This window comes from Lampris incognitus, chromosome 3, assembly GCF_029633865.1.
Source record: "Lampris incognitus isolate fLamInc1 chromosome 3, fLamInc1.hap2, whole genome shotgun sequence".
NCBI lineage: Eukaryota > Metazoa > Chordata > Actinopteri > Lampriformes > Lampridae > Lampris > Lampris incognitus.
In genome coordinates, this window is record NC_079213.1 from 4,942,942 (window position 1) to 4,961,455 (window position 18,514).

At 47.1% G+C, this 18,514-nt stretch overlaps 1 protein-coding gene across 1 annotated transcript in view; it reads left to right on the top strand.

Moving 5' to 3' along the window:
* scaf11 (SR-related CTD-associated factor 11) overlaps positions 1–18,141 on the top strand; it is a 46,918-nt gene extending 28,777 nt beyond the window's left edge. Inside the window, exons 7-15 of the mRNA XM_056275815.1 lie at positions 13–50; positions 1,972–2,045; positions 3,520–3,645; positions 3,915–4,015; positions 4,382–7,102; positions 7,595–7,917; positions 12,604–12,774; positions 14,907–15,026; positions 16,226–18,141. Of these exons, the coding sequence (XP_056131790.1) occupies positions 13–50; positions 1,972–2,045; positions 3,520–3,645; positions 3,915–4,015; positions 4,382–7,102; positions 7,595–7,917; positions 12,604–12,774; positions 14,907–15,026; positions 16,226–16,321 (3,770 nt within the window). The 3' untranslated portion in view covers positions 16,322–18,141. The remainder of the gene's footprint in view (positions 1–12; positions 51–1,971; positions 2,046–3,519; positions 3,646–3,914; positions 4,016–4,381; positions 7,103–7,594; positions 7,918–12,603; positions 12,775–14,906; positions 15,027–16,225) is intronic.
* The last annotated feature ends 373 nt before the right edge of the window (positions 18,142–18,514 follow it).

Genomic DNA, 18,514 nt, shown 5'->3' on the forward strand with positions numbered 1-18,514 from the left:
TCTTCTCTCCAGGTAGCGATGAAGACCCCTCTTCAATGACCAGGAAAAAGGTTGGAGCTCTTTTCTTCATTTTGGTTCAGATTAGAAGAGAGGCCATCTGTATGAAGGGAAATGGGAGTTTTTGCAGCAGGAGAATAAATATGAGTGAAACTGGAGTGAACATCTCCTGGCGAAAATGTTTGGGCTTGCTGAAATTCACATGCTGGTTTCCAGGATGTGACCTAAAGAAACCCGTTCTGTGGCAAAAAATGTAAATGTATTTAAAAATTAAGTGAATTTTAAAAAGCTTCATACATCCACACATCTAAAGCTTGAACGGAGTTGAATGTTGCATTATTTTTTTATTTTTTGGGGGGGGGACCCCCTCCCCCCCTTTTTTTTGTCCTCAATTGTACTTGGCCAATTACCCTATTTTCTGAGTCATCCCAGTCACTGCTCCACCCCCTCTGCCAGTCCAGGGAGGGCTGCAGACTACCACATGCCTCCTCCGATACATGTGGAGTCTCCAGCCACTTCTTTTCACCTGACTGTGAGGAGTTTCACCAGGGGGACGTAGCGTGTGGGAGGATCACGCTATTCCCCCCAGTCCCCCCCCGAACAGGCACCCTGACTGACCAGAGGAAGCGCTAGTGCGGCGACCAGGACACATAACCACATCCGGCTTCCCACCCGTAGTCATGGCCAATTGTGTCTGTAGGGACGCCCGACCAAGCCGGAGGTAACACGGGGATTCGAGCCGGTGATCCCTGTGTTGGTAGGCAACAGAATAGACCGCTACGCTCCCTGGACGCCCCAAATGTTCAGTTATGCAGGATTAATAAGACAACAAGGTGTTCTGTGAAAAGCGAGTGAAAATAGAAGCAACAGCATTAAGTGTGCTCGCGCCCAGCTAGCCCTCTCATAAAAAAGTTTAAAAGATGGCCTTGATTTTGTGTTATAAGAAAGTATGGAGGTACAATATTGTGTTCAAACCCTTCAGAATCCTCAGACGTCAGAACATGGGCCGGCATGGCTCAGGAAGTAGAGCGGGTCATCTAGTAATCAGAAGGGCGCTGGTTCGATCGCCGGCTCCTCCAGAGAGCGTGTCAAAGTGTCCTTGAGCAAGACACTGAACCCCTAACTGCTCCTGATGAGCAGGTGGGCTCCTTGCATGGCAGCCTCCGTCATCAGTGTATGAATGTGTGTGTGTGTGAATGGGTGAATGTGAGACGTACACTGTAAAGCACTTTGAGTGGTCGGTGGAGTAGAAAAGCGCTGTATAAATGCAGTCCATTTACCATTTAACTCTAGATTTTGGCTTATGTAAATTATTTAAGATCATACAGAATATATACTGTACACCAAACCATCACTGCAGCAGACCATATAGGTATAGAAGAAAAAACTTTCGTAATGCTACATAGTATAATACACTTAATACTGCAAATATTACAAGTGATAGTATATTTTAGAAAATACTGTTAAGTAATATGTCATACTGGTTGGCGGCATGGTGGCCCAGTGTTTGGCACTGTTGCCTCACAGCAAGAAGGTCCTGGGTTCGAACCCCAGGCCGTCCCAGGTCCTTTCTGTGTGGAGTTTTCATGTTCTCCCCGTGTCTGCGTGGGTTTCCTCCGGGTGCTCCGGTTTCCTCCCACCTTCAAAAAGACATGCTTGTTAGGGTTAATACTCCTGTCTGTGCCCCTGAGCAAGGCAGTGGAAAGAGGAACTGGAGTTGGTCGCCAGGTGCTGTAGTTGCCCACTGCTCCAATACAATAGGGTTACATGCAGAGAACTCGTTTCATTGTAAGAGTACAATTCGTTGTAAGGTACAACGACAAAATAAAGTGGCTTTCTTCTTCTTGTTTACTGGCGAGGCATATCCTGAAATTTAAGCGTGTGTCATTCATTCAACTATCTGGTCCCTGGTTCTGTGTGTTATTGTTTGCCGTGGTGACCCAGTCAACCTAAGAGTAAAATGTCTTTATTCAGGTGAGAGAAAGTCATTGCTGTGCCTGGTCACCATCTCAGTACGGCTTTTCTTTGGGCTCTTTGACACAGGAAATGTAAGTAACCTAACAGTTTCTTTCACTTCTCTGCGTTTTATTTCTGTCAGACGCCTTCCGCTGCTCAGATCAACCCCCATAATGATGTCACTTGTTTACGCTGAGTTTCAGACATGGCAGCTGCACTAGATTATTCAAATGTTTTACATGCTATTTTACATGTATTGGCTGCAGTAGGCAGCTGCTTTCTGCTGTTGTTCCTAGATCAGCTGCTCCACCTTCACTGTGGTGGAACGGAAAAATATTAAACCATGGGACTGTAATGGCGTCGTCATTGTGTATGCATATCCAGACCACATACATTTCCACTGGTTGCATGTTAAACGTGACGTGTCCATCGCAACACGTAGGAATGTGCAAAAGTTAAGATTCCGTTAGATCCTTTCACACCAACATGATTTCAGAGAAGTGCTGTGCCATTGCCCCAGAAGAATACTGTCATACCCAGGACCGATGTGATTTCTGAGGATTTTGAGTTGCAAACCTTTTTACACCAAAGGCAATCTTGGTAAAAAAAAAACAAAAAAAAACAGTAAACCTAGGATTCAACTTCTGCATTGAATGTATGCTGGACACTGTGTGTATGTTGTATTAATTGTTGTACAATTGCTGTGTGATGTGATTAGATTTGCCGTATTAATGTAATGTGATGTTATTATTGTATCTAGTGAGACCAAAGGTGATTTTCTGGCCTGAGCCGGACAATAAGGTTGTATTGTATTCCATTCTGATATTGGTGGTACGGTGGCACAGTGGTTAGTGCTGTTGCCTCACAGCATGAAGGTCCTAGGTTCGAACCCCGGGGTTGTCCAACCTTGGGGGGGGTCATCCCAGGTCCTTTCTGTGTGGAGTTTGCGTGTTCTCCCCGTGTCTGCGTGGGTTTTCTCCGGTTGCTCCGGTTTCCCCCACCATCAAAAAGACATGCTTGTTAGGGTTAATATTGCTGTCTATGCCCTTCACCGAGGCATGGTGAGACGAACTGGAGTTGGTCACTGGGCGCTGCATGGCGGCTGCCCACTGCTGCTAGCTACACAGCTAGGATGGGCTAAATGCAGAGGAAGATTTTCCCCATGGGGATTAATAAAGTAGTGACATAAACTAAATAAATATTATTCTATTCTATACTATTCAAGGTCATTATGTAAGGAGTAACTCTTACCTATGATAATCACTTCTTCGCTTCATGTGTTCCTGTATGACTGAGAAAGGCAGTAAACCTGAACTTGAACGCACTCCTGATAAGTAACCAGTGACCTGTATCTAGCAAAATGGTCATTCTGGAAAATCATTTTAGCCGTCATCTTGCAGTTCTACCCGCATATGCACAACATCAACCTCCATATTTCTAAATGTTTTCCTTGCTTATCGTTACACTGTTGGGTTGACAACGTCCTCATTCCTCCCATCCTGTCTTCGCAAACATCGTCTCAGACATTGATTAACATTTGATTGTGGACTTTATCTCTCCATCCAGCGTTGAGCCTCTCTGGGAGGAAGTGGAAGTATCCTATGAAGCAGGGAACTGGCAGTGCAAACCTCAGAAGCAGGAGTGTCCGTGGCTGTCTCCTGCTGCCCCAATACCTGCAAGTGGCAACTCAAGGTAACACCACCAATTGTGTCCGTCGGTTTTCCCAGTGGAATGCAGTTTGAGAGAAACACCGGTGATGCAGGCTACCAACAACCAGGGAAGACTGTTGTTGTTTCACTGTACTGTTTATCTTGATTTTGGTTTTATATTTGTTCACCTTATCTTCTGCTTGCTGCTGTATACTGTGACCTCTTTAAAGGGGGATAATGAGGTTTATATTACCTACCGGTGCTGAAGGAAGAGTTTTATTGGGTCTTTATGATCTTTCCTTGATCTCACAGACACAGCTCCCAACCTTTAAACTGGAACCACAGCCCTTTCCCATTGAGGCCCTTCACCGCTCCCTTCAACCCGACCACACCCTTTGGCCCGAGTCATTTTGGTGAGTCCTGATACTTGTTATGATGTGTTTGGAACTTCGGGAAAGTAGAGTTGTTTTGCTTCACTTTGAGCCAAGAAGGACTCAGAAAGTTGGTTTTGTAAATCTGATGAAGTTAAGGCTCTACTGACCAGAGAAAAAGTAAAAGAAGAATGAATTTTAATTATGCACAGGTTTGCCCTATTGACCAGATGTACAACTCCTAATTTTTCATGCTTCCCAACCAATACACAAACCAAACACCACCTACCAACTCATCTGTCAGAACCGTAAAGAGAAGAATAAGACGCAAATGAAACATTTTGTTGATTTAATTCATGAAGCACATTGCTTGCTGAGGTAAATGCTGTGATATTTCTTGTGTGTCAGTCTTTCAGGGGCGCGTCTGTGCCGTCACCTGTCCAAAAGGTGGAGAGAAAAGGGGCGGTCGAGCTTCAGGTTCTAAAGCCCCTCCAAAAGAGACGGCACCTGTGACGTCCAGGCGCTCCAGTCGCAACGCCAAAGCCCAGGAACAAGCTCCCGTGTCAGACCCCGGGTCTCCCCCAGTGTCCAACATCTCAGATTCAGACTCCTCCTCTGGCCAACCCACCAAATCAGGCAAGGCCTCTCAAGTTCCTGGCAAGAGGAAGGGCAGAAATTGGACGAACCGCAAAGCCAGTGGGAAGAGGAAAGCCCCACTGAAGAGGAAAGTCTCCCCGCAAGTGGTCAACAGTCCGACAGCGAGCGAAGAAGAAGAGGAAGAAGAAAGAGAGGACAACGAGAAAGGGGATGATGATGATGATGACTACGATGGTGGAGATGACGAGCAAAATATGAAGAGCTTGGAGTCGCCGCTGTCTGATGCTGAAGGGAGCCCGGACGCAGGGAGCCCGGACGCAGGGAGCCCGGACGTAGGGAGCCCGGACGCAGGGAGCCCGGACGCAGGGAGCCCGGACGTAGGGAGCCCGGACCCAGGGAGCCCGGACGTAGGGAGCCCGGACGTAGGGAGCCCGGACGCAGGGAGCCCGGACGCAGGGAGCCCGGACGCAGGGAGCCCGGACGCAGGGAGCCCGGACGCAGGGAGCCCGGACGCAGGGAGCCCGGACGCAGGGAGCCCGGACGCAGGGAGCCCGGACGCAGGGAGCCCGGACGTAGGGAGCCCGGACGTAGGGAGCCCGGACGTAGGGAGCCCGGACGCAGGGAGCCCGGACGCAGGGAGCCCGGACGCAGGGAGCCCGGACGTAGGGAGCCCGGACGTAGGGAGCCCGGACGTAGGGAGCCCGGACGCAGGGAGCCCGGACGCAGGGAGCCCGGACGCAGGGAGCCCGGACGCAGGGAGCCCGGATGCAGAGAGCCCGGACGCAGAGAGCCCGGATGCAGAGAGCCCGGACGCAGTCTGCCAAACCGCCAGCTCTGATCAGCAAACTGATGTAGAACCTCCGGCCATTGACCCAGATGAAAGTCAGGAACAGTCAGAGGAACCAGAGCAGAAACCAGGCGAAGAAGAGGGAGACGGTAGCATGTCTTTGCTGTCAGTTTCTCCTCCATGCTGCCCTGGTGTGACCTCAGAGGGAGACTGCGGTGACGGGCAGGAGGAGCAGCCAGGCAGCCCTGACTCCTCTGTCGAAAAGGAGTCTGGGAAAAGAAATTCTCCTTTGCCGTCTGACTTTCTCAATGGCCTGCTGGAGAGTCCTCGCTCTCTGTACTCCAGCCAAGAGGACCAGAGAGACCCCATGGAGATCTCTGGTTCACCTGAGGGAAAGGGAGAAGCATCTTCAAAGGAGGAGAATACAGAACCATGCGAAAGCTCGCTACAGCCCGGTTCCCCATCAGCTGGAGAGTCCCACAGAGGTCCAAACGCCCCAGAGGACACAGAGACGGAAACACTCGGTCCAGAGGAACCATCAGTAAAGGAGACACCTGAGGAGGCACCCAAGGAGAAGAATCCATCTGAGGATGACACAAATGTCATCCCCATGGTCTGCAGCTCGCCCGACAGTGATCACGCTGACAAAGTCACGTTGGAACCACCGAGTGACATCGTCCCTTTGGCCAACATGGTTCCTCCTGCTCAGACCGGCCTGCCCACCAAGGAGCAGGACAACGGCAGTCAGGAGAAACCTAGAGAGAGGAGCCAGGAGAGGAAGAACGGCAGGCAGCGCCGCTCTCGTTTCCACTCTCCAACCTCCAGCTGGTCCCCAAAGAGAGACTCTGGACGGGATTCATCCAGACGCTCTAGATCCAGAGAGCGCAGCCAGGAACGAGATGGTAGCCCTGCCACCCGCCGTTCATCCCAAGCCCGCAGCCGAGAGAGGGATAGAGACAGAGAGGGTGAGAGACTCAGGGCTAGAGGGAGAGACAGGGAGAGGGAGGAGGAGCGGGAGAGAGAAAGGGACACAGAGAGAGACTATTCCAGAAGAGATTGGAGTCGTGACAGGAGGAGGCGGCGATCCAGAAGCCGCTCCAATTCCAGATCCCGGTCCAGGAGTAGGGCCCACAGATGGGGGTCCAGCCCCACCCAGCCAGCCTCCAGAGAGCCATCTCCCCAGAGGAAGGAGCACTGGGGCAGGGGTGGATGGAGAACCGGACAGAGCAGTGACTCCCGCCGGCTGCATGGAGGTACGGGCCGCTTTGAAAATGATGCACTTGCAGAAACCTCCCCAGACCACCAGGCTCGTTCCAATAACCCCGACTGGGTCACAGAAAGGACTTGCAATGATGCAGGGCAGGGTGGTGGGGCACGCTGGAGAGCAGGGGGAGTCTCTGGCTGGGGCCGGGGGCGTGGTGGAGGAGGCGCGGTGCAGGCGGGCTCCAACCGTTCCTTCTACAGCCAGCAGGGGGAGACTACAGACAGCCGCTGGCAGCCGAGAAACAACTTCTCAGGGAACAATTCAGTGAACGACGTCCACGATCGCTTCAATGAGAACCGGGGAGCGGGCTGGCGGAAAGACCTGGAGTTCGGTGACTCGATGCTAGACAGGTCTGGTTGGTCGTCGGCCTCCAGCTGGGCGGTGAGGAGGACACTACCGGCAGATGTACAGGATTATTACTCCAGGAGAGAGAGAGGAGGAGGATGGAATCGGCAGGAGGAAGACCAGACACCAACAACAGGTCAAAATCAGTCTGACACCACCACATGAAATACCCCTGCAGGGAAACCATGTTCATATTTAGGATTGATATTTGAAATTAATTTTATAACCTAACCCTCGGAACCAACAACAGAGGAATGTCTCATAATTACTCTGCTTCAGCAGCAAATCATTTTCATTAACAAACTTAACCAATTACTGTACAGGCCAAAAATAATGTCATCTGACATAGTACTTTCTGTCTTTGACAGTCCGGAAGTAAGCAATGTCCTTTTCTCTGCTTATGTTTGTTTTTTCCATTCTGTGTAATTAGAGCGAAATTTTAGCAACTTTCATGGTTTTATTTTACAAACCACATGTGAATCACTCCATCTGATGGCGTTGCACATACGCTGCTTCAAAAAGAAAAAAATCAGCCAAAATAAGATTCAGAACTTTAATAGTGTTGTCTGCAGTTTTTTCCTCTGCCAGTTTGTCATTTGTGTTTATTTTATTTCATTTAACTTGTCAGAACCCCTTAAAAATGAGCCGGTTCCTCAGGCCGTCCCGGGCAATGCTCCGGTCCCAGTGGTGAACCTTGCCCCTCCCCAGCTGAACGTTCTGCACCATCACTTCCCCATGTCAGGACCGCGCGGCGCCCTGCCCATCAGCCTGCAGCCGGCGGCGCCTTACCCCATGCCTCCCCAGCTGCCCATGCACCTCCACCCGGCTGTGCCTCTCCTCCAGGTCCCTGCTGTGGGTGCCCAGGGCCTGCCCCCTCCTCCCCCACCCCCACCCCCCACACAACCGGGCAGTCAGACGGCGGCAGGCCAGCCCAATGGCCACACGGCACAGGTACAGTAAAAGATTGTATTACAGGATATTGATAATCATAATTATTATATCTATAACATGCAGTTGCTGGAAAAAAAGTGTTTGCTAAATGAAGTGGTGGCCCGGTGGTTTCTAGAAACCTGCAAACAGCCAATCATAAGAAGGTTATGATGCAGCAATCCCCTTCCAAAACTTAAGCATTCTACCATTCATTTCTGTGGTAAAAGGTTAAAAAGAAAACTTAAAATATTTTTAAAATTCAAAAGAATTTCAAGAAGTTGACCTCCAGTATGGCGCAGGAGCAAACAGCAGCATAAAACAGAGGCTCCGAGACGGTCTTACTCCCCCCATAAAAAAGGCACTGGATAATCAAGTAGAAAAGTTGATATTATAGCATGAAAGGGAGAAACAAAAGACAGGCCATAGGAAAACCGCAATCAACCTAAGAAAAGATGATAAAATCACTGATGGAAAGTGAGGACACAGCCAATAGAGCTAACATGCTAGCTGAACATAAGGCTATGGAAGCTAGCCAAGCTAACATCATTGCCGAGATACAGGCAATGGATGTATGTGAAGAAAGAATTCAACAATACAATTGGAGCACTCGAGTGAGCTGGTTGACTTCTGAGGAGAAATAAGTCAGAAACTAAGTAGTATTATTTCTGGGTTAAAAGAAATAACAGAATTGCGGCGATGGAGCAGAGAGTGGCCGACGTGGAGGAGTGGACCACTGACGTCAAGGAGATGCTTTCCTACATGCCTGAATTTCAAAAATCCATCTAAGCCCAACTGACGAACCTGGAAGCGCATTTGTGCAATTATAGCATTCGGATTCACAGTATTCCTGAGGGCGGACAACATGAAAGCATCCCTGGAAAAGTTTTTTAAAACTGAGCTGTCTTTCCCTGACACCCCCCTCGGTATTCAACACTGCCACTGGTCACTGGGACCCAGACCGTTGCAAGGCTCTAACCCAAGGTCTGTGGTCATCTATTTCCTGGAGTACACAACTAAAGAGCTGGTGCTCCGCTCCGCTTGGCGAAAGAAAGATAAAAAATAAAATAAAATGCCAGGAGTCAATGGTTACCCATCAGAATGGAATAAAGCCTTCAGATAGAGCCTTGTACCAATACTTAAAGAATGTTTTAACTATGCTGTTAGAGGAGGGGAGACACCACTTACCTGAAGATGAACAATAATCTCAGTAATTCCTAAAACAGGTAAAGACAACACAGAATGTAACTCTTATAGACCTATGTCAGTATTAAACATGGATTATAGATTATATGCATCAATACTAGCAAAAAGAATGGAAAAAATCTGATACACCCAGATCAGACAGGCTTTGTGAAAAACAGGCAAACCCAAGACAGTGTGTGACCATATGAGAAATAGTGACATGGAATCCATAGTTATTAGTGTTGATGCCGAAAAGTTTTTTGACGCGGTCCGTTGGGATATTTATATTTGGCTCTTAAACGCTTTGGCTTCAACGATCAGGTAAACTGAATGTCTGAATTCTCTATACTGCCCCCCATGGCCAGAATTAAAATAAATGGGTCCCTATCTAAGACAGTAGTTCTCGAAAGGCGATGTCATCAGGGGGCCCCCCTTAGTCCCACACTTTTTGCTGTCTTTATTGAGCCACTGGCACAGGCAGTAAGAGAGGGTAAAGATATGACTGGGATATTGATTGGAAACACACAACATAAAATTTGTCTGTATACAGACGATATTCTTGTAACCCTCAGTAACCCCAAAATAAGTCTGCCTAAATTACTGCTTCTACTTAAAGCTCATATTCTGGTTGCAAATTACATTTATATAAAACTCAAGACTTTGACCTTTAACCAGGGACCACATGAAAACATTTATTTTTCATTCATTCATTCATTATCCAAACCGCTTAATCTTACTCAGGGATGCGGGGATGCTGGAGCCTATCCCAGCAGTCACTGGGCGGCAGGCGGAGAGACACCCTGGACAAGCCGCCAGTCCATCACAGGGCCTCACAGGAAAACGTTTATAGAACGTGTAAATTTAAATGGACAGTTAACATAAATAAATACCTCGGAGTACAAATACCGAAAGATCTAACTACCATTCATGACCACAGTTATACTCCCATAACAGGCAGGACATCAAAGCAGACCTAAGTCGCTTGTCATTATTACCGATGAATATGTACAACCGCAGAGACGTTATTAAGATGAATATACTACCCAAGCGCCTATTCCTCTTTCAGTCACTGCCAGTCGACATATACCTCCCAAGTAATTTCATGAATGGAATAAGATGATATCAACATTTATTTGGGGAAATCAAAAACCATGGATCAGATTTCACACATTACAGCTGCCTAAAGATAAAGGCGGCATGGCCTTACCCTGCCTGCAAGATTATTACAGAGCAGCACAGCTGCACTTTCTGCTCTGGTGGTGTGATCCGGAGTGTGATGCAAAGTGGAAGGACTTAGAACAAAATCTAATAAGTGTATCTCTCCCGTCTGTATTGGGAGACAAAACTCCCCCCAAAAAATTTTTTTTTAGATGAATCGACTAGCTGTATTGTAACCCCTCTAAACATTTGGCATAGAAAACTTAGAGACCTGAAATTTGAAAGAGATGCATGAATATTATGCTGGGTAGCATGTGATATTGATACCGATTTCACTCCAGCCAAATTGGACAGCAGATTTAAACATTGGACAGATTTGAGTATCACCTGGATTAGATTCCTTTCAACGACTCACAGAAACCTATGATTTTGAGGAACTTCTTCAGATATCTTCAACTGAGACTTTTTTTTTTGAGACATTATTTGCTAAAAAAAAAAAAAACAACCTTAAAATCACTGGAGGGGAGGGAATGAGCCCGGTAGGGCTGTGTATCAATGCGTATAAAGGTAATGCTAACAGAAAACTGATTTCCAGGATTTATTCGGCTTTACAACTGGACAGGGGTCTGTCCACAATGTATATTAAATCAAGGTGGGAGAAAGAAGCTAACACATTTAACTGAAGACGATTGGCTGAACATTTGTAGGGGGCAGTCCACCACCTCTAGCTCAGATCTGTAGAGGGAATTCACCTGGAAAAACACGTTAAGGTTCTTCATAATTCCAAAAATCAAAAGCGTACACATCAACAAGCCAGAACACGGACACTGTTGGAGAAGGTGTGGTAATATGTCTGCTGGCCATTTTCACATATTTTGGGTCATAATATTTCCTCTTACTGGGTAGATGTAGTAACAATGATCAGATCAATAATCTGGTCGCAGTTTGATCTCATTTGCAGCGTTATATACTTAGGAAGCAGGCCAGTTGGGCTGAATAAACAAGACATACTTATTACAAATATTATTACCAAGCAGTAAGAAAGCAGTAACCAGGAAATGGCTGAGCAGCGAGTGTCTTGACAACCTCAGACTGGATAGAAATAGTTCAAAGAAATTCATAACATGGAAAGGTTAACATTTCCCTGAGACATGATACCGAGAAAGGTAGCAGATGTTGGAAGAACTGGAGAAGTTACTTGGACCTGAGGTGGTGTCATTACGGTGTGTTTGCTCTGTGTGGAGAACTCTGTACTTTTCTGTGCTGGGACTTTTAAAGTGGACCTTGTATGGAGGAACACTCCCCCCTTTGGGAGTATCCTGTTTTATTATGGATCAAGCAGGGGAATCGTGGGTACCTCAAAGGACAGCTACGGGCATGAAGGACCCTCAAACCCAATCTGCTAGCCCATTGTTTTTTTTTTCTGTTTTGAGTGGTGTCGGGCATTTCACATTGTCGTAGATGACCCTGTCTGTCGTGCCTGTTTTGTGCATGTGTTCTTTACTGTCAAAATAATAGAAGTAAAGTTTTAAAAAATGTAAAAAGAAAAGGGATTTCAAGACGTTAAATACATGCACCCCTTTGTTAGGGTAGCTTAATGTTTTATAGTATATTACCTCAGCTGATGGCTAATAAACTCATTTTGTTTGCATGTTTATGTTGTGGATTCATGAAATTATAACTCTTAAAAAAATTAGCTACACTCACTATGGCCAAGTCTTACCAACGGAGAAGTAAGGTAGCGAGTATTGGAGGACTCATTTATAATTTCATGTGAGGACTGAAAAACAAATCAGGTCAAATGCAGCTCTGGTACAGGAGAGAAAAAGGAAAGATTACTTACGATGGTCACTACTGCACAACACCCATCATCTAACCCACCAGGATATTGTTTGAGCTTCGTGTATTTCTACGTACTGATGGTACACGACTGCAGTTTTTACCAGATAACTGTCATTAATGTATAGATTATCATTATGTAAAGTCATTTTATTTAAAAAAAAATTTTTTTTCTTTTTACTGATTTGTGGTGTATATACCCTGACATGAGATTCTTAAGAGCACTAGAGCCATTCTTCACTAGTGACTCGGATAAAAGTTCTCTGTCCATCTCAAATATCCAGATGGAGGAGAGAAGATACTCAACCATGTGTCATGGAGACTTACGTTAATGCAGCTTTTCATTCCAGCCCAACAGTAAGACTGTTTGATTTCAGATTAACGCCTTTAAACCGAACAGAGGAGGGCCAGTCATGAAATCAGCGGGTGTAGTGTTGGGTTGGAATAAGGAGTGAGTATCACGGACATACTAGATGGGTATGGAGAAAGCCTGCGCATATTTGGACTTATTTCCTGGTTTTGTCACAGATGGCGGGTAGCATGATGGCATATGGAAAGCCCCCCCTAATGGCCACCCCAGTCAAAGCAGGCGGTGTGGCGGCGACGCAGGGTCAGCCTCCCAGCAACCAGGCCCCATCCTCCACCACCCAGCCGGGACAGCACAACAAGGCCCTGGCAGACAGCTCCAAAAAAGAAAAGGTAACATCATGGTCGCACCATGTCACAGAGAACCTGAGGAGCCTGGCCATGTCAACACTTGTGGATAAGATTGGCGTTTGCAAGTGCAATGTGGTTGTCAAAACTTGGCATGTTCAGGTTTCTCAGGAAGTGACAGTGGTGCCATCTTATCATGCTTTTGTCCAACATTTTTTAATGCACAATTGTATAACCTCTCTAGGGGTTTAGTCACTGATGAACTTGCCTGCAGCCATGAGGTAACACAGTAGATGAGGTATGAGAAAGTCATTGAGTGCATATATATTTTGGCTGCATAATCTGATTAGTCTAAATGTGTACAGATTTACTTATTTTTTTGATCATGTTTGTCAAATTTCAGTTGAGGGTCCAACATTAGACCTAGATATTTGACCTCATAAATTTGATTGATTGGCTGACCATTGATCTTAACATCTAATTTAGTTGATTTGGGCCATCTTCCGTAAGAAAAACACGGACACTGTCCTTTTGACATTGTCAAACATGAGTTTTCAAGCCAACGAGCTATGGCTCCCAGGTGTGTTGACAATTGGTCTGTAACTGCAATAGCTGTTTTTCCATAAGCTTATATGACTGTCATCTGCATACATCTGAAGACCAGGCCCTTGACATGATTCAGGAAGGTTGTTTATATGTAGACTAAAGAGTATCGGTCTTAGGACCGATCCCTGTGGGATTCCTGTTTTACTCTTTAAAAAAGAGGATTTTATATTGTTAATGACGACACATGTTCATGGCTCAGAAGATGCGATTCAAACCATGACAGTTTTTTTTCTGAGACACTGTACTTGGAAAGTGTGGGGATCAGAATGCTTTGATTTATGGTATAGAACGCTTTTTTAAGGTCCAGAGAGACTGCCCCCACCAAGTTCCCTTTGTCTGTGTATAATTTGATTTTTTTCCCCAAAATGTAGTCTGGAAAAATGTGACCTGAACCCAAATTGTAATGGTAGTTGGTAGTTGATCAGTTACATTGCCACAACTTTTTCTAAAATCTTAGAACAGGAAGGATGCTAATTGGCTGATAATTACTCACTTGATCAGCTGTGTCAGATTTAAAAATAGGCGTCGCTCTTGCTCATTTCCACAGAAGTGAGTTAGTGGTTAAGCCAATACATCACAATGCCTTTTCAAGAATGCAATATCCAGCATATAACGATGTTTTGAGTGTGTGGTTGTCCATCCATCCATCCATTATCCAAGCTGCTTATCCCAATCGGGGTCGCGGGGATGCTGGAGCCTATCCCAGCAGTCATTGGGTGGCAGGCGGGGAGACAGCCTGGACTGACCGCCAGTCCCATCAATTTGTCGAGTATTTCAGTAGCTTGTTTTTAAGTAATTGCTTGCAGTTCAAGCAAATTGTCTTGGTCTTGGTTTGTGGTGGTGTCAAAAGACCAGTCAGGTTGCTCAAAATTATTAGCAAGTTCCTCAACTGACCCAATAAAGTAATCATTAAATGCATGTGTGAGTTGTCCGCTGTCCGAGATAATAAGGTTTCTGGGGCATCCGGGTGGCGTGGCGGTCTATTCTGTTGCCTACCAACACGGGGATCGCCGGTTCGAATCTCCGTGTTACCTGCGGCTTGGTCGGGCGTCCCTACAGACATAATTGGCCGTGTCTGCGGGTGGGAAGCTGGATGTGGGTATGTGTCCTGGTCGCTGCACTAGCGCCTCCTTGGTCGGTCGGGGCGCCTGTTCGGGGGGGAGGGGGAACTGGGGGGAATAGCGTGATCCTCCCACGTGCTACGTCCCCTGGTGAAACTCCTCACTGTCAGGGGAGAAGAAGCGGCTGCCGACTCCACATGTATGGGAGGAGGCATGTGGTAGTCTGCAGCCCTTCGGATCAGCAGAGGGGGTGGAGCAGCGACCGGGACGGCTCGGAAGAGTGGGGTCATTGGCTGGATACAACTGGGGAGAAAAAAAGGGGGGAAATCCCCCCCCCCCAAAAAAAGGGGTTTCCGACTTGGAGTTCCTGTACCTTTTTTTTATTCCCCTGTAGTTTTATCAAGACATGTATTACAGGTGTTGTATTACAGATGTTTTATTACAGGTGTTACATATATCACAGGTATTCCAGCTGTAATGTACACATCTGCTCTGTTCCTCTTGCTGTAGAAACAGCAGATCCAGGAGAAAGCTATCAATGAAGTGAAGACAGCCATCAAACCCTACTACCAAAAGAAGGAAATCACCAAGGATGAGTACAAAGAGATCGTCCGCAAAGCGGTTGAGAAAGTAAGTGGAAAACTGACCCCAGGGTAACTCCTCATCACCCCCACGTTTCATCTGCTCCCATACTAGAAATGTGCAAATATCATGAAAACAGTGAAAACCCACGATCTGCTCTCACTGGTTCACTCACATAGAGAAAAGCCCTTTTAAACAATGTTTTAGTTTCAATTTTCAGTGACTATATAGAAAGTACCAGAACTTCAAAGATGCATGTTGTGAACGGTTTAAACAGCCTGTACGTCACCATAGGGCTGAGTTACAGGCTGTTTAGTCGTAGAGGCAGGTTTTTAGACCAACCAATCATCAAACCAGTACCACTTCTTATCCTTCCTGCTGCGAGGTAGTAGGTAAAGTAGTTAAATGTGTGAAAACTGAGTCGCAGAGAACGACTGTCCCGGCATCCGCTCTTTAGATTCTGGCTTTTTAGTTTCCTCCGCTTGCTTCACTCGCTTGTCTTCCTCGATATCCTCTGATGATATTCAGGATGAACACATCACAGAAGCGGGGCATTGCATCACAAGCTGTCTGTAGTGCAAACAGGAAGTGCCAGTCGACGGCATGGATGACGAAAAGCGGGGACGCTCTGGTGGCTCACCCGGTAGAGTGGTACCACATACGGCCGAGTCCTTACCGCAGCGGCCCGGGTTCGAATCCGGCCCGAGCCCTTTGCTCCACGGCATCCCCTCTCTCGCCCCTGTCTCTCTCTACTGTCACTGTTAAAATACAGCAGAAAATGCCAAAAAAAACATCTTAAAAAAAAAAGAAAGATTAAAAGTGCCGTCTTTATCACCGCTTTAATAAAATACGAGTCTGTAGGACCGTCACTTCACAATAGACCCATGTTAAGGAGACGCGTGTTGACTTGACGTCCACTGTGGCGTTTTGGTATTGAGATGATTTGGAGCACGGTTCTTGGTTCTGGATGTGCATTGACCGCCTTTTATTTTCATATATATTTATATTTCTCTCTCCCTCTCGCTATGTGAGCATCCCTCCAAGTCATACTCCTGCTACATGCAGTCGTTGCAGACAGTCAGACTCGTCCGGCGGTGCTGAGCTGTGAACCCTGTCGATTTAGTGATTGGTTGGAATGAAAACCTGGAGATCTGTGAATCTGGATTGAAGCCACATTTGACATCACCATGTGTTTGACCCCTGACCTGTTCTGTCCTGTCCTGTCCTGTCCTGTCCTGTCCTGCCAGGTTTGTCACAGTAAGAGCGGGGAGGTGAACTCGGCTAAGGTTGCCAACCTGGTGAAGGCGTACGTCGACAAATACAAACACGCCCGCAAGAAATGAAGCCCCCAACTCTGTCAACACTCTCAGAAGACCTCCCTCAGTTACTCAAGTGCAATTTCCTCTGGCTGGAATTAAGGCCTCCGTACGGGGAGCCGCCTGTTTTTTAATCTCTCTACCTTTCACTGAATGAAGATTTTTTTTTTTTCTATAGATTTTTTCATATTTTGTTAGAAGAAAAAATATTTACCCGAATCAAAAATTGTAACGCAAGAGCCCTTTATTTTGCATAGATCATGTGACTACAGGGAACTAACGTGGGCAGGAAGAGGAGGGTGCGAGGGGACGATAAAAGTTGACGCGCTCTGAACTGCGACAGTTAAATGTAGCGGAGAGCCAGCGGCTACGCCGGGTTCCTCCTATTTAACCCGCGGCCTCCTGACTCACGCTGACAGGCGCCGTCATTTTGAATATGGTATGATAAATCAGACGAAAGCTTAGTTTAATTAAAGAAGTGCTTTGCCTTTATTCTTCTGCTGAGATCGTGTGATTGCTTCAGGGAGCTGATTGGTCGAGGAGGAGTGGGGGCGCGGCGGCCAAACAGCAGCGGGTGTGTCATGTAAGGTACGGGTCGAGGGGTCCGGCTGCGGTGAGGCGAACCCCTGTCAGTGCTGTAATAAACGTCACGGACCTGACCTGAGCACAGAACCAGGAATGAGTCCAAATAAATTAGCTGTCTCCTGCACGGGTCCGTGTGTGTGTGTGTCTGTTTCTTTGTGTGTGCGTGTGCGTGTGTGTGTGTGTGTCTGTCTCTGTGTGTGTTTGTCAGAGGATTCTCATGAGTAACGCTTATACGCCGGGTTCTTGAACAGGTCCGGAAACCATCCGTCGTTATTTTGATTTTCAGGTGGGAAAATGTCTGAGAATGACCAGAAATAAAATGAGTGGTTTGGAGAGAAAAGGGTGGTTCAGATGTGGACTGACTGGGTCTTCTGTAGCAGCACTTCGACAGTAGTAGTGGGTGTCGGTGATTCAGTAACGGGAAGGTTTCGCAGATCTGGAAGCAGAGCGACTCTGCGGCATTAAGTCGCTGAAACCGCTGCCTCCCCACACTCTTAACTGCCAGTAATGACGAACGAGTAACGTTGACTGAAGCTTCTGGAATGTTCCTCTGAATCTGCAGGAGACGGTGTGCAGGAAGTGGCCCGGCAGATGTGTGACTGTCGGGAAAAGCTTGGCGTGTCGCTCGTCTTACAGCATCAGTTCCACCACGTCTCATCTTAAGTGTTTTGTATTTCCTCTGTATTGACGAAAGGATTCTCACGTCTCTCTCCTCTCTCACAGTCGACCCGGACACTCTCACGCTCGCGAGGAGACGGATATTTATTATTCCAGGTTCGTCCCGGGAAGAGCTGGGAAACCACAAACTGCACTTGTCGATAATCCAAATATCTTTTTTCTTTGTTTTCTTCCAATTTTCATTTTGTTCTGTTCTTTATGAGGAGAGAGAGACAGACCTAGGCTCGGCTGTAAGCTTTTAACGGCTTGCCAGCGGATGAAGGCGAAGGGAGACTGTGTCGAACCGTTGGTTCGTTATGCAAACGGTGTTCTGACAAACGTTTCTTTTGTCTGTGTGCAGATGTTTTTTAATGAACCTGTCAAATTCCTCATTAAAGTCAATCACTGTGTAGCGATGCCAGCGTCACCACGCCTGCCGTTCATACGCTCACTGTAAAGTCCACTTCTACAATGTCGAGTACAAAACGCCCCCCGACTTTGCTCGGTGGCTTGACAAACACGAAGGCGAGGAGGGCGAAACACAGAGTAATAGCACAGGACAACAACACAAATACACAACAAGCTCCAGATACACAAGGATTCACCATATGCAGATGAGATGGCCTGTAGAATGGCTCGTCCTCATGACTGGAGCGGTCGCTTAGATGAGCGATGAAACGTTTGTGTGTCCCCATGAAGTGATTCACCTTCCCCTCATGGTCATTGTGTCAATATCTGAACGTTATTGTGTTGTTGTGCCGTTATTCTGTGTTGAGGACGCAGAGCCAGCAAGCCGGGGTCAAGTCCCATTCTGAAAGGAAAGCTGGTCAACCGGATCCTCCGGCTGGCCTGCTGTTCCTTTTCTGGCCAGCAGAGGGCGGAGGAGGACAGGCGGCGCTGTCTTACCGTCCCGGAGGCGAGCGGAGCTCGTTCGATGGAAGGAAACGAGCGAAGGGAAAGTAAAACTCCGCAGCTCCG